Here is a 15875-nt window from a genome sequence, read left to right on the forward strand (position 1 = left end):
GTCTGTGCGACTGTGAGTGTGTGACAGGGGGAGTCTCATTTTGGCTCGCTGGATTTGCCATTAAAAATCTGGAGCCTTTAGCTGCTTCTCTACAGTTTTGGAAGGTATGGCTGCGTTTTTTTCTATCCTATTCGCTGTCCACTTATAAAGTTCCTGTCATGGGTTTTATTCATAGATTGGAGCTGGGTTAGAGAGAGCGGGGCTTCAGGGGCCTACATTCTGTAATACAGCCGGGCTGAGATTTGACATTGTTACATTTAGATAACACTGGTTCAGACGCCGCTGTCTACTTCACCAGAGGACTGGTTTTTACTGTTGGCTCGATTTTTATTGTCAAGCATGTTTCTGTCTCTGGTGTCTTGTTAGGAGAAGTTTTCTGTTGAGGTCATAAACTCGTCTTGTCAAGCAAGGGTCCTACAGTTGAAAAGAAGGTTTAGCATGCCACCCGAGAACCTGTTGGATGCATTTCTATGTCAAAACAGACTTTTAGGACAGTTTTAAAATCATTTAGAAAGTTGGTTGGTAGTTTTTATGTGATTGGCACAATGCCTGGTCCTTCTAAAACTAGCTGTTGAGTTGTTTACAGGGACTGACTAAACCTGCCCCTAGTATGCTGCTTACAGGCAGAGAGCAGGATCTCATACTGTATGATCCACACCACAAGGCTACTGGAGCGAGGTACATGGCACATAATGACAGACATGTTTCTGATTTTCTATCTTGCCTCTGAGGCTGGATCTTCCTTAGAGGGGAAGTTCGGAGAAAAAAAACAAACATGAGACCTCTGACACTTGTTTGATTTTGCTTTCAGATGAAACCATGTTTGACAGGATGATTTTCATCCACTACTCTTTGGAATTAGACCACATTTTGGGTTATGTTTGGGTTAGCTTGTGTTGGTAGTCTGGATTGGTGATTAGTTGTGATCTAGCTTCGCTCTTCTCAACCTCCTCCCTTTGAAACCTTTTTAAGAAGTCAACAGGTTGAAAATCAGTTGGACTGATGATTTTTAGTTTTGTACAGAGTGCTGGCACCTCAGACAAACACGCATCTGGGTCCTTGAACAATCTGATGACCACACTGACACAAAGTTCTAATCATCAGCAGTGAGAAGTGCACAATCAATGCAGTCCTGTAAGAAACTAAATACACCTTTACCGCTGTAGGAATGAAGAGTGTAGCTAGCGTCCAGGTCCTGCTAATCCAGGGGTGGGCAACTCCAGGCCTTGAGGGCCGATATCCTACAGGTTTTAGATCTCACCCTGGGTCAACACACCTGAATCAAAGGATTAGTTCATTACCAGGCCTCTGGAGAACTTCAAGACACGTTGAGGAGATCGTTTAGCCATTTATATCAGCTGTGTTGGATCAAGGACACATCTAAAACCTGCAGGACACCGGCCCTCGAGGCCTGGAGTTGCCCACCCCTGTGCTAATCAAATACACTTGATTATCTGATCAGCAGTAAGTGTGAGCACTTTTGTAAAAACTGAGGTTTTGACAGTTTGTTTCTGTGGCGCACTCGAATGTATGTTGTATACCAAAGTCTTCCCAGGAGTGGGCGCCCCAGCAAATTTACCCCAAGCTTAGGCCATCCATGCTCTGAGAAACTGCAAAAAACTCAAGAACTCCACCGCAGACTCTACAAGTTCATAGCAAACATCTCAGACCAACTGCCAGCATGGTGGTGGAGCGATGAAGATTTGGGCACCTTACAGTCACTGAGCAGAACATGAACTGCTCTGTATACCAAAGTGTTCTAGAGTCAAATGTGAAGCCGTCTGTCTGACAGTTAAAGCCTGAATGAAACTGGGTCATCAACAGAACAATAATCCCGAGCACAGCTGCTGAAAAAGGAAAGAATCAGTGCTGTGGCCCAGTCAAAGTCCAGACTTCAACCCGATGGAAATGGGGTCATGACAAAACAGAACCGCAAAAAGACATCAGGAGTGTTTGAGGCCAAGGGCAATGGGAAGGCACAACTTTTTTCAAAGTGTAGCTACTGATTAGTAAAACTTTTCACACAGATTTACGCTTTAACAATATGTGTGTTTATGACCCTATTAATCACAGCAGACCCTTGCCTTCAATGCAGTGTTGTAAAAAAAGGTGGATAATGACAAGATTGATTAACGCCAACACATCATACAGAGTCGGTGTGAGCTGACTGACAACAGAACCTCTGAGCAGGAGCACGACGAGACAGTTTCTTAAAAAATAATGACGTCTCAATAGACACAAAGTGGCAGTGAAGTATGGATCATGATGGTGTGTGTGTGTGATAACTGTCTTTTACTGAAGATTATCTAATTTACCTCAGTTTTCTTTCTTTCTTGTCAGATTGTTCTTCTCCCTCTGTGCACACGCACATTGCCACCATCACATCTTGCTGACAGACACGTGACCCTCCACCTCCACAGCCACCTCACTCCCCTTAACCCTCTCCCTACTGTGAAACCATGGCACTGTCCTCACGCTTAAAACTCTGGGAGAAGAAGGGAGGTGCAGAAATGCTGTGTGCTGCATTAACTCTAATAGCTGGTTGTGACTGCACACACGTGTGTGTGGGTGTGTGTGGTGCACTGATCACATAGTGAGTGCTCCTCTGTTCTAACCCTGAGTCATCGTAGCATGCCACTGCTGTGGTTGGTGTATTAATCATCTTGCATGTTCAGTGTTTGAGCTTTTTACAGCCCCATGCTGTCACTTGACATTTGCGATCTGAATCTGCTGATACTGATATTTCTGTTGAGATACAAAATATTGAAGTTTTCCACAAATGGGAGCAGAACACCCAGCCTTATATGGCAGTTTCATCACTCAGTTCATTCTGCTTATCACACGCTACCGAAAAGATGGTCATGCTTAAGTTTAGGTTTTTTGGGGTTGTTTTTTTTTATCCATTTTGAAGCCTCGAGATTAGCCTCCATTTTTCAGCCTTTTTCAGGTTGATTGTAAAGATATTTTTATGCTCAGTGACTCCAGCTTACAACACCATTAGTGGAAATCCTTACAGAAAAAAACGAAATTGTATGTCCCAGCTGACCGACAAGCTACAAAGTCTTTCCCCACAGTTCATACAAAAGGAAAGTAGGAGACAGTGATAACTGGAAACTGTTTTTCAGACTGGATTTTAAATGTGTTACACTATCCTGGCAAAAACACAGAAGCAGAGTATTCTTCTGCTGGGTAAAGAAAATACATGCTGTCCTTTTGATGTGGCCCCTCGTACACCTGGTCATACACATGATACCATCTCATAGGATGTCAAATCTCTGAAGAGATTCATACATGCTAGTGGATTTTCAGACTGTCACTGGGAAAATACTTTTAATGTAGCTACATTGTGGAGCACAGCAACACAAATGGAAAGCATCAGATTTCAAACTGATTACAGTATTGGTTAACTGACACTGCATTGCATACACAAGGGTTTTAACCAAAGCAAATATTCTTACACAGTAACATGTTTCATGTGACTGATATGTTATTACAGTATACATAATTAGATTAAGAATCGCTGTCATTTTAAGCACAGTCCCTTAATTACTGTGCAAGTTTGCAAATGATATTGAATACTGGGCAACATCAAAATAAATTTTTTCTCAGATTCTGTCCCTCCTAATGTTCTTGCTCCATGCAGGAAAAACTTTTAAAAGCTGCATTTGAAATCAACTTGAGGCCTTTTACCTGCTTAATTTCTTAAAGGTTTAATAAAGAAATGACCATTTACTTGTCCATGCTTCTGTGTCAAATAAACCCCCAAAACAGGAACAAGTGTACAAAATCACTCTAATGCCTGAGCAGCTGATGCTTGGCTTTTCTGTTGAAGCTCATAAACTGTACCTCTATTATTGTAGCTGAATGTAGCTGTATTATTTCAGACAGAGAAACAGTTGTGACATCTTCTGAACTTACTGTAACTGTCTGGGGGGTTTTACTCTTGGATTAGCTTGACATGAAGCTAATATTGAGTTTTATTTAGTTTAGAAGTAGAACTAGAGGGTTTCTTATCTTTAAAGAGAAGATTTAGGTTTAAACCATCCATGGAACCTCTGCTCAAATCTATTCTAATGCAGTCACAAGTTCATGCCAACTGCAGGGTTTTACAAAGCTGGCACATTTTCACTGGTTAGTCGTCCAATTTTGAATCTCATAAAAAGCTTTGTCAAGCACACTAATGTGTATCCCAGTCTAAATTTTGCAATTAATATGTTTTTGACAGATTTGTGGAGTTTAACAATTCAGCATAGTGGCACCACGTTTACCAAAATGCCTTTGGTGTGAGACCAGACATACAGCTTCCCTCTTTTGCAGAGCACCTGTCTATAAATTACAGAATGATTGCTTCACCTACATGAAAATAGCACGAGGGAAAAAACAGCGTACTCGAAGGCCCTGCCTCTCTGTACCTCGGGTTCACTCCTCATCTCTACACCAATTCCAAATCCTCACATCTCAGGCATCAATCTAACTCTGTAAACAAATCCCAATCACAAGTCCAGTAGGCCATAACTTTTTTAGAATTCCAGTCTTTTCACTACTTTCAAGCACCTGTCCTCTGATGTGTACCTTCCTATTGTGTGTTTTCCTCCAGTTTTGTTTTTATTCCTCTTTTTGTATATACTCCTCTTGTCTGTTATTTATTCCTGCTGTCTTACTATTTCTATTTTTATTCCATACAGTTGGTGCGGAGCACCCACAATTTTGTCGTACATGTACAATGACAATAAAGGCCTATTCTATTCTATCCTACTCAAATTAACAGCCGTTTAGATTGTCACACATTCTCTTATTTGAAAAACCCTCCAACGCCTCTGGTACCTCATAGCTGTTTATGACCCTGCATGGTGCTAAAAGTGCTGAAGGAAGCTAATTACAAAAAGGCCTTTAAAGGACTCACATTCATTTATGTCCACTGTGCCACACACTGCCTCCCCTTTTTGGACTTATTCTAAACCCTGTGGAGCAGTTTTGATGAACTCATGTTTGAGTGTTGGTCAAAATAAAGTGTTTGATAAGAACTGTAAGAAATCTCTTTCGCTTTCCAACACATTTGTCATACATTGTCAACGTATGCATCTGACTTGTTTAACTCTCCGCTGAGCATGCAGTGCATGCCTGATGTGCATGCCCAATGGACTGCACACTGCATCCAAACCATACAATGACTTTCTATTTTGTTTGTTCTGCCTGAATCATCAATGGACCAAACTACAGATAAAGGAGGAAAACAAGCCAATTGTCACAACGGTACCACATCCGCCTCTGTCAGTTCTGCCAGGTGGTTTCCTCAAGCAGCTCGTCAGAGATTCAGAGAAAGAGACCAAACATAAAGAGCCAGAGGTCAAAGAAGAAAGGCCAGTAAGTCATTCATTTCCATCTCTCAATATCTTATTGAATCTTAAAGATCTTAGTGTTGCCAATACCAGAGTTGGTCTGCAACTAAAAACGTGACTAGTCATTTAATTAGGCCACAGGTGTGCCTAATAAAGTGGCACCCTCTCACTCAGATGCCTCTGGAATGGCCTTCTCTAGGCTGGAGAAAACAATGTCAGTAATGTAATGACAGCCAGAGAAGGGCCAGATGGGCTTCTTTGGATAAAACTGATTTTCTCTATCTATTGCTAGCTTTGGCATTGAGAGATTTAATGGAAGAGATAACAGAATGTATGGATAATAAGAGGTACACACTTGGAGTTTTCTTAGATCTAAAGAAGGCATTTGATACTGTTAATCATGAAATTCTATTAAAAATTTCATGATTAAAAAAACTGGAAAGGTACAGGTTTAGGGGAGTGGTTTGGACTAGTTAAAAAGCTATGTAGGGAATAGGCAACAATATGTACAAATAAATGAATATAAATCTAATTTGATGGATATAGCTTGTGGAGTACATCAAGGTTCAGTATTGGCTCCAAAAATTTTTATTATGTACATAAATGATATTTGCAGAGTATCGCAGATTCTAAAGTTTGTAATATTTGCAGATGACACAAATATATTTTGTTCAGGAGTGAAGTTGCCACAGGTTTTGGAGATGATCACACAGGAATTAACGATATTAAAGTGGTTTGATATAAATAAGTTATCATTGAATCTAGATAAAACCAAATTTATGTTATTTGGAAACCAAAAGAAAAGTATCAAAAAAAAATTCTTGGTGTGATCATTGACCAAAAGGTCTGTTGGAAACCACACATTATACTTTTAAAATACAAAGTGCTAGAACAACTTTAAAAAGTATGTCTATCTCAATAGCGGGAGTGAAATTATGGAACAGTCTAACAGAAGAAATAAAAGAAAGTAACAACATAAACAGAAGACACAACAAAAGCACCAGCAGACTGTGACACATCACCCACTATTTCCAGTAGCACTACTACACACAAGTACAACGCATGCATAACCTTCAGTTAACAGTCAAAGGAGGCCTGTTACTTTTTTCTTCCCACTACAGCCAAACAAACTGAGTGACAACCTGGTGCAACAGTTTCTACTCCCAGATCAGACTCCTCCAATCCTCGAGGCAGAAATGTCCCTGCGGACAGAGCAATTCAGCGACAACAGCGACAACAGCCAACCTCAAGGACGCAACTCAGCACAGCCAGATGGCAGGTCCTCATCTCAGTGCCACATAGTGACTCCTGACTCCAGGGGTAAACCTGAAACCAGACCAGACGTAACACCAGAGCCCCCAAAGCAGAAGCTGCAACAGTGGGACAGAAGGACTGAAAAGAAGAGCAAAAATATGGAGGAGCATACAAAGAAGGAGAGGATAGAGGAATTTGGGCAAGGGAAGGAGAAAGAGAAGGGGATGGAGGAGAGGCAGGAGCCAGAGGGAATGCAAACAGAGACAACTGTGACAGAGAATGCCAGGAAGGAGGTATGTATGCTTTTGTCATCCGGTCTTACAGATAGTCTGAGGCCTGCAGAATACTTGGAAACTCTTCTACATTAAAATAATATTTTTAATGGATTTTTTCCCCTTTTTGTGACACCGTTTCCTTTTAAAACTAACATTTAAATTCCAATAAAAACGTATCTACTTTATGCCCTGCATTCAGATCCCTCATCTGCCTTAGTTGAGACATTCACGAGACATAGACAGTGAAAAAAGTGGCTGTAGCTTTGTGGTTGGAAAAGTAAAGCCAGCGGGGAAGTGCCTTAAACTTGCATTCTGTCTGGAGGCCATTAGATGGCGACACCTATGGCGATTAGTTCATTGTTCTACTCGTTGTGGATCATACTGAATAAAAATAAACCTAATTTGTAGGGTTTTAGTTTATATGTTTTTGATGATACTGTATTTGACACAGGAGGATTAGCTGTGATGTTTTCAGTTTGCTCAATGGCTAATGACTTGTCAGTTGCAAGCATCTTTTTCTCAGCAGTGTGCACACAGCGAGTGACTTTTCTTTGCCACATCTCTACAAAAGCGCTAGTCTCCTCAAATTTATCTGAATTGTTGTGGTGTTTTTAAAGAGAAACCTGAGTTAATGCTGCATTATTTTTCCTTAGTAATCCTGCAGTGCTCCCCTATTGACATACAGCACATTGTTTGCAGATCACCCTGCTATCGCAATAATCACAATAATATCTAGTAGCATATGAAATGAAAAGATCAGATTTTCTTATATTTACCTGCTGTGATCCAGTGCAGCTGCTTTCCTTCAAACTGTTTATTTCTATGAACAAAATAATATGCCCTCCATAATAATAATTATTATATAATATATTGTTCATGCAAAGCAAAGACTCAACAAGAAGTAGTTTTTATTCCAGCAGTGTGATGATCAGATTTCAGATGTGAGTGTAACAAACTGTTGTTAAAAACTCAAACTACATCAGTTATGGCATAAAATGGAAAATGCAGTTACAATTAACATTTTGGTCATTATTTCAATGGTTTTTGTGAATTGTGGGATGATCCATCACAATGAATTATGAGGCGGTGATTTTTAATCTCCTTTCATAACGAATGGTCCTCCTTAGCTAAAGGAAGCAATAAAGGAAGCATTGAAGCTCCTTTCCTTAGTATTCAGAGAATTTGATTAGATCTTCTTATGGCTGCCACATGGATATTTCTGGGTCACGTCTCTCAGCTAAGAACCATTAAAAGCAAAATGGATCATTGGAGCTCACCACTGGATTCTTGCAACCATGATGGCAACAGCATAAACATTCATCTTAAATCTTCAGAACAGTATTTGAAACCAACAGGTGACGTCGTGGTAGCTACGTCCACCTTTCGTACTGTCTGGTGTGACAGTACCCATTTATGTAGATATTAAATATTACCATTCCATTCAATAGAGAAACAACAAAGTAATCCAAAACTAAAGGTTCTTTTAGGGGTTTTTTGTATTTGCATACTTCAGTAGTTTGACCTATGTGCATAGTGGGAATCAAAATGTTTACGGAGACAAACAAAAGTTACATTTAAGTCATTTTAAGATCTTTAAATCTCAGACAATACAATTCACTACCTAATCCACTGTCGTTCTCTCCAACATATGATGAAAAGCCTAAACAAAAGGAAAGAAACTAGTGTGACAGTTATATAAGTAATTATAAAAAATTTACATATGGTTGATCCGTCGTGATGAAGAGAGCTGAATGGAAAAGCAAAGCTCTCAATTTACCAGATGATCTACTTTAACTATGGTTACAAACTATGGTAGTGACGGAAAGAACGAGATCGCGGATACAAATGGATGAAATAAACTTCCTCAGAAAGGTTGCTGGCTTCTCCCAGGAGATATGGTGAGGAATTCGGCCATCTGAGAGGGGCTCAGAGTAGAGCCGCTGCTCCTCCACATTGAAAGGAGCAGGTTGAGGTGGTTCGGGCTTCTGACAGGGATGCCTCCTGGGCACCTCCTGTGTGAGGACCCGGGGCAGACTCAGGACACGCTGGAGAGATTATATCTCTTGGCTGGCCTGGGAACCCCTTGGTGTTCCCCTGGACATGCTGGATGAGGTGGCCAGGGAGAGGGAGATCTGGGTTTCTCTGCTTAGTCTGCTGCCCCTGGGACCCGGCCCCAGATAAGTGGAAGAAGACGGATGGATAATTTTCCTTATTTACACTTATATGTTTTATTGTTGTCCTCATTTATTCTATAGTCTTCTGTTTCTATGTCTGAAAGCTGAGCTTTGAGCTCACAGGGATTATTTGAAAATGTAGCAGAAAATAAAGAAAAACACAACACTTTAAATGTGACTTCACTAGAAGTAAACTCTGAAAACAATGGTATTCAATGCTGTGGCACACTAAATGATCATGCATTATAGAAACTGTGCAGCCAAAAAGTAGTTACTGTTCTTCTCTTTGTTCCTCTCATGCTGCTTTCTCTCAGGTTAGGGATGTGTGGTATGAAGCTGGAACTGTGTGGTACGTCGACAAGGATGATTTCATCCGTGGTATGCATTGAAAACAACACACACGCACACACTACAGTATGCATGCTAGCTATAAGTACATTTTGAAGAACATTTAACCCCTAACAGAAACCACAGTTACACATGGATGGATCTATAACTGCTGACTCATTCACACAAAAAACAAGTCTTGATTGTAGCCTTGAAGATCCTTGATATTTCCACACCTCAGTTCACAGGGTGTCTGTATGTGTGCTTTCAAAGACATAACTTCATTTCTCCTCTTTTCAGCTACTCAGCTGAAGCCAGATGAAGGCACACCAGAGCTGTCCGAGGGCCGGGTGAGGGTCCGGCTTGAGACGGACGGCTCAGTGCATGATGTCTCCGAGTATGAAGTTGAGAAGGTAGATCAGACTAGAAGTGTCCTTCTGGTTCTATTACTGTCCAAATCATGTAAGAGTTTGCACATCAACTTGTCCTTTGTTTCTAATGCAAACCTTTCAACAACCCTTTCTTTACGAAACAAACCAGATGAGAATTTCATATGACAAAAAGGTCAACATTTAAACGTATCAGCACAGAGTAATGCATAAATCTCCATTAAATTTTGGAGATTTAGCACACATTTTCTTAAAGTTAAAGCTTTTTATACCAGTCCTGTTACAGTGATGTTACAGTGATGTGAAATTTAAGGAGAAGGTCTTTTAGGGATATGATTTTAAAAAAAAACTGCAAACATTATATGAAGCACTTTTCATTGTGCCCTTTTTTTGGTTTGGGAAGCTCATCTTGTAACCGGAAGGTTGCCGGCTCGATCCCCAGCTTTGTCCGTCCTGGTCGTTGTGTCCTTGGGCAAGACACTTCACCTGCGATATGGCAGCTGTGGCTACAACTGTAGCTTGCCTCTACCAGTGTGTGAATGTGAGAGTGGAATTATAATGTGCTTTGAGTGTCTAGAAAAGTGCTACATAAATGCAATCCATTATTATTATATCAGGAAGAATACAAAATCATCTGGTCCTCAGTAGGTTTTAAATTGGGGTACATGCAACCTCAGATGAACTAAAACACAGGACATATGACATATGACAGGACCTTGTCATCATTCATTTAACAGTTTGCTACTCACATTTGTGGTAAGACAGAAAAGGCTTCTTGGAAGGGTTATAAGGTCATATCCAAACAGTCTGGTGTCCATCATTCTACATTGACAAAAATAATTTTATGTTACTCACAAATGGAAAACTAGTGGAAAACATTCAAGACATTCACCAGTCTTGAATGTTAAGGTAAGAGGTTAAAAAAACCTCTTCTCCCTAAATACATATACATAAGAGAGCACATCTGTGCTTTGCAGAGGTGCATCTAAACTGTTGTTGTTTGTATTTACTTACACAGCATGTCTTGTGGAATTTACTGGAGTCAGCAGCAACAGCATAGCGCAGTCATATCAAGTCTAGTGACATAAGGCAGGAAAAGATCAGTAAAGAAACAATTTCCCGCAGCCAAAACACAAATCCAATGAGAAGTAGAATACGTTCAGCATGATGAGGTTCAGACGGTGTTCCTGAAAAGAACCAAGTGAAGTTTGTGGTTCTGGAGAATTACTGGAGGTCTCAAGGGACATAAGATTACAATTTATTCAAATTGGATGAAGAGTTTTGGAGTTTCAGCTCCTTAACATGTGCCACTTTTGAAAAGGACCAAAATTGGACAATTGAGTCAAAGCCTATTTCATGGGCAGGTGTGGGCAATTCCTTTGTTATGTCATTTTTAATTAAACAGATAATAGTGCTGGGGTTGATTTGAGGTGTGGTGCTTGCATTTGGAAGATTTTGCTGTGAAACAGACAACATGTGTCCAAAGTTGTCATGTGTGGCTGTGTGACACTTTATACTTAAAGTGGCAGCTTTAGTTGCTGGGAAATAATCCATAAACTAAATTTATGAAAAACAAACGAGGAAATGAGAAACAGCAGGAGAGCAACCAAACATGACGAGACAAAGGGGAAGCAAAACTCAAAACACTGAACACAGGACATGAGACACAAGACTGGCATGGAGATGTAGACTTGACCAGGAGATGCACGACATAGAGACCGGGGAGACTAGACAAGAAAACATGTAACACAGGGGAGGCAAAGAAACAAAATCCAAGATCTAAAAATCACTAAAATACAACCAGACACTAACTGAATCAAAGAATATTAAAAACCAAAACCACTGAGTCACAGGACTCAGGACCAGCACAAAAGGAGCTCTCCATGCAGGTGAAAACCGAAAAACAAAAAAAAACCCATCCAAGAAACTGCTACAATGTTAGGAGCGGCAAAATCTACAGTTTGGTACATCCTGAGAAAGAAAGAATAATTTCAAATAATAATTTAATTTATATAAACAAAACTGAAAAACTGAAATGATCTTAGTTTTTGGTTAATTAGCATTTTGTTTCATTCAGGATGCTGAATTGAAATAGTTTGGGAATTTGTATAGACATAAACATATTTTGGTTTGTCATCTTATCTTAATCCAGAACAATAACATTAGTGATATCAAAGTTTTAAAAAGGCAGCATTTTTTAATAACTCTATAAAGCATCTCCACTAAGACAGAAGAAAACAGTTTTCCCAGGGTGTAATCTGTGTGAAATCTGAGACTAACTCTTTCACATTTGAACCAATTAATGGAGATGCTGTTCCTCCACAGTGTAATCCACCAGAGCTCGACCTGTGTGAGGATCTGAGTGACCTGCAGAGCGTGAATGAATGTGGAGCTCTGCACACTCTGACCAGTCGAGCTAAAGCAAATCTTCCACTGACACATGCAGGACCAAACCTGGTCAACTTCTGGCCCCCGTTACAGACCCACAGCAAGGTAAAATTTACACACATTTACAGATCAGTAACCCTATGAAACTACAAAGCTTATTAAGTATGTGCAACATTTTATGTTTATCTTCTTTTTTTCTCTATTAGACCCCAAAGTCACGGCGAGGGGAGTCTGTGTGGGATGCTCCTCCTGCCCTGGCTGCCCTGGTCAAACGGGTCTACATGTCTATGGTTGGCACCAGAAGGGATCACAGTGTGTGTGCATTGGGACGCAGCGGGACGGGCAAGACCACGGCATGTCAGACCTTCGCACATGCTCTTATCAAACAAGCTGGCACAGCAGGAGAGAACATGAGTGGTGAGCGTGCGTTGTAAAAATGAAAACTGTTTAGGTTTTTAAAGTGTTAATGATCAGCACTAAAACTTGAAACTGGTACTAGTCTGTCATTTCAGTGACTGTGAGTGAGTCGCTACAACTATGAATCTTAAATGAATCCCAAAACTATATTCAATGAACGTTATACACATCAACATGTAAGAAAAATGATGAAAAATAACCTTTCAGGGAGTTTGTGGATCAAAATTTCTCTGTGAGAGACTGACGGTATCACACAATAAAGATTACTTCAAGTTAATACGGCTAATGTAAGCTATTAAATTGTGAGGTGCAAGTAGTGTTTTGTTAAATAAACTATGACTATAACTATGTGCGATATGTCATGTGTTACTCTCATTCAAGTAATTTTAAAATCTGCCGAGGAAGGATTATTTTTAGTCTGTCCTGAGAAGTAAAACCTTCGATGTAATAGAGGGTGTCCTGTTTTTAGCGAGCCTGTAGGTTTATTTTGCTGAAATGTTTGCTTCAGCCTGTTTTCCTCAACTTTCCACACTTCCCTACTGTGATTATTGCTATTTCTTTCACTAGTGGAGCGTGTTCAGGCTATGTTCACTATCCTGAGGTCTTTTGGCTGCGTGAGCTCTAAGCACAGTGATGCGTCGTCTCGATTTGCTATGGTTTTCTCATTGGATTTTAACCATGCTGGACAAGCCGCCGCTGGACACCTACAGGCATGTAGCCCAGACACAAACCCATGTAAGTTAGTCAAACATGGCTGTGTAAATTGGGATTCGTGACTTCTGTTCCTTTTCCTCCTTTTTGTCCTGCTTCTCCATCATTCAGACCTTGATGTTGGACAAATGGAAAGTGTGCCAGAAAATTCAGGGAGAAAGTAACTTCCTGGTCTTCTCTCAGATGCTGGCAGGACTCAGCGCAGAGATGAGGTAATCTCCAGTAAAGGTTAATAGGCAGATTTGTTTAAGAAATGCACTATTTATTCAACATATTTAATGACGCAACAGGAAATTTACCTTCACATTATGAAACGTTACTGGCCCTCAAAGTAGATATCGTAGGGTTGGACTCAAATCTGTCACTTTTTTAATTTGTCCACATTTTCCCCAAATCTTTAAGCCCTCATAACTTCTTATGTTCTAGTTGTGGTCCTGCTGAAGCAGCAGCAGCTGAAGGTGTTTGTTGCAGATTCTTCCTTTATAGAGCTACTGATTTGCCACATAACAACCTATTTTCCCATTTCTGATTCTATATTAGGATCGAACTGCAGCTACACCAGCTCTCTGAATTCAACTCCTTTGGTATTGTTCATCCCGCCAAGGTACAGTAAGTGCATCAGAAGGGTCTCTTTTTACCACTATATCACACGTCATGGTATAACAGGCAACATAACCGTAAGTGGAGAAGTCCAGCACAGGGCAGTTCTGTTTTGCATGAACACAGGTGTAATGCTATATTCAGTGGCAACTGGGAAATATTCATTTGTAATATCTGGCTAGGAAAACTCAATGAAAATGAATAACGTGGGTAAGGTTTTCTTCCCTAAGCTTCACATTTTACGATGTTCTGTGGAAGAGGAGCGTTCACAGTGACCTTGCGTATTTGCTGATTATCAGAAGAAGAAACAAAGGAAGTCAGGAGAAAGTTGTGTTTTTCCCTTTTCCTCTAAAATGGAAATCACTTTCAGACTTTAGACCGAATTTTTCTGGAACCGCTGTAATATATGACAACTGATGGCACTGCTGCGTGAATGCTGCTTCAAACATGTGTTTTTCATTAATGCCATCAAGTCTTTACAGCAGAGCGAGTAACTAATTTAAATGTTGTATATTTTGCACTTTTTGGGGGCTTTTCTGTGACCTGTTCTGTACACTGTGTAACAGCCAGAGCCAGAATAGTCACAGCACAGCTGCAGCTGTGGTCACAGCCTCAGAGACAGCTACTGTTCAGAAAGTGTTCTGATGTATGGAACTACTTTGTGTTGCTTTGCATTGGGAACCATTAGTGTGCTGGTCCAGTCCCTGTTTAATAAACTGTAAAGAACTGCTCTGTGGATATTAAAGGAAAGAGAAAGTACTGAATTTACCCAAGATATTTAAACCTACAGGAAATGTTAATAGAAGGCAAAGAGATGCAGATGCAGCATTTTCCTCAAAAAGGTTTAAATTTCTGAAACAAAGTTCTTCAACATGAAATAAGAAATCATAAATATTCCTTCCCCTCCTACAGAAAACAAATAAATAAAGTGCAGCACTGTCTAGATGGGAAAACAAGTAAAGTAAATCAAACCAATAATTATAATAAATAATATTAATTTTATTTCTCCACAAATATCCTGAGGCTGAGCTTGCAGCTTGGAACTCACCGGCTCTGGGCGGTGTTGTGCTTGCGTAGACTGCACAGAGTGAGAAATAGCTCTCCTGAGAGAACCGTGGTTCTATTAATAATCATTCTAGTTGAAATGAGTGCTGGCGAATAGCCCCAGCTGGGGGTTTCACCCACTCACAATGTGGCTGCTCATGTCTACTCGTACTATATGATAATGCTGCTGAGGAACACAAAGGTAGTCAACAAAACTAACCCTTTTGTATCCCTGTAGATCATAAATCTGTACTTTGTGTGGTAGCTGAGAAAAACTAAATAGGGACACAAGCATTCACTAACCGTATTTGGATGGGGTCGCTGCATTTGACACAATGACAGAAGTCAGTGAATGAACAATTCTAATTTAGAAGATTGACCAACACTTCTGCTTCAGTTCAAAGTTCTGGGTGTCCCTTTGCCCAGCATGCTTGTGTGAGTATGAGGCTCTGAGGTAATATAAATGGAAAAATGAGCCAAAACATAGAAAGTGAAGTGGTCAAACCACATGGGAAAAGAGTTAGACTGTGATTGGAGATAAGATGGAAAGATGTGACTCAGCTGTTCCCTCACCTCATTTAATTATCTGGCTGTCAAAAACAGAAAAGACAGACTGTCCCTTCTCCCTTTCTTACTGTTCTTAGGTGGAGGAGAAACAGCGTGCATCCATTGCTTTCACAAAGCTGCTGAGTGCCATGGAAACACTGGGCTTCTCACCCGGCGAGCAGAAGGCGATATGGCATGTTCTGGCTGGTATTTACCATCTGGGAGCTGCTGGGGCCTGTAAAGGTAACATAGTGATTCACTGTGAGTCACACAGTGTTACTACACACTCTCATACACACACACCTCCTGTCTGTAGCTCAGGAGGTAGAACCATGGGAAGGTTGCTCGTTCGATCCCTGGCTTGGACAAGACACTGACCCCAAGACACAGAGTGATTCTCTTTAGGAAAGC

General features: G+C 40.4%; 1 protein-coding gene across 4 annotated transcripts in view; it reads left to right on the forward strand.

Moving 5' to 3' along the window:
- myo18b (myosin XVIIIB) overlaps positions 1 to 15875 on the forward strand; it is a 75737-nt gene that overhangs the window by 18 nt on the left and 59844 nt on the right. For all 4 annotated transcript variants that reach the window (XM_085464675.1, XM_085464676.1, XM_085464678.1 and 1 more), the window contains exons 1-12: positions 1 to 104; positions 2341 to 2496; positions 5219 to 5364; positions 6461 to 6886; positions 9357 to 9420; positions 9670 to 9782; positions 12084 to 12251; positions 12353 to 12563; positions 13131 to 13273; positions 13386 to 13486; positions 13815 to 13878; positions 15563 to 15707. The exon at positions 1 to 104 is cut by the window's left edge and continues 18 nt beyond it. In XM_085464675.1, coding sequence (XP_085320801.1) covers positions 2460 to 2496; positions 5219 to 5364; positions 6461 to 6886; positions 9357 to 9420; positions 9670 to 9782; positions 12084 to 12251; positions 12353 to 12563; positions 13131 to 13273; positions 13386 to 13486; positions 13815 to 13878; positions 15563 to 15707 — 1618 coding nt within the window. In that variant the 5' untranslated portion in view covers positions 1 to 104; positions 2341 to 2459. The remainder of the gene's footprint in view (positions 105 to 2340; positions 2497 to 5218; positions 5365 to 6460; positions 6887 to 9356; positions 9421 to 9669; positions 9783 to 12083; positions 12252 to 12352; positions 12564 to 13130; positions 13274 to 13385; positions 13487 to 13814; positions 13879 to 15562; positions 15708 to 15875) is intronic.

The sequence above is a fragment of the Copadichromis virginalis genome, linkage group LG7, assembly GCF_057382275.1.
Source record: "Copadichromis virginalis isolate Kocher_CV1m ecotype Utaka linkage group LG7, C_Virginalis_male_GT1.1, whole genome shotgun sequence".
NCBI classification, from domain to species: domain Eukaryota; kingdom Metazoa; phylum Chordata; class Actinopteri; order Cichliformes; family Cichlidae; genus Copadichromis; species Copadichromis virginalis.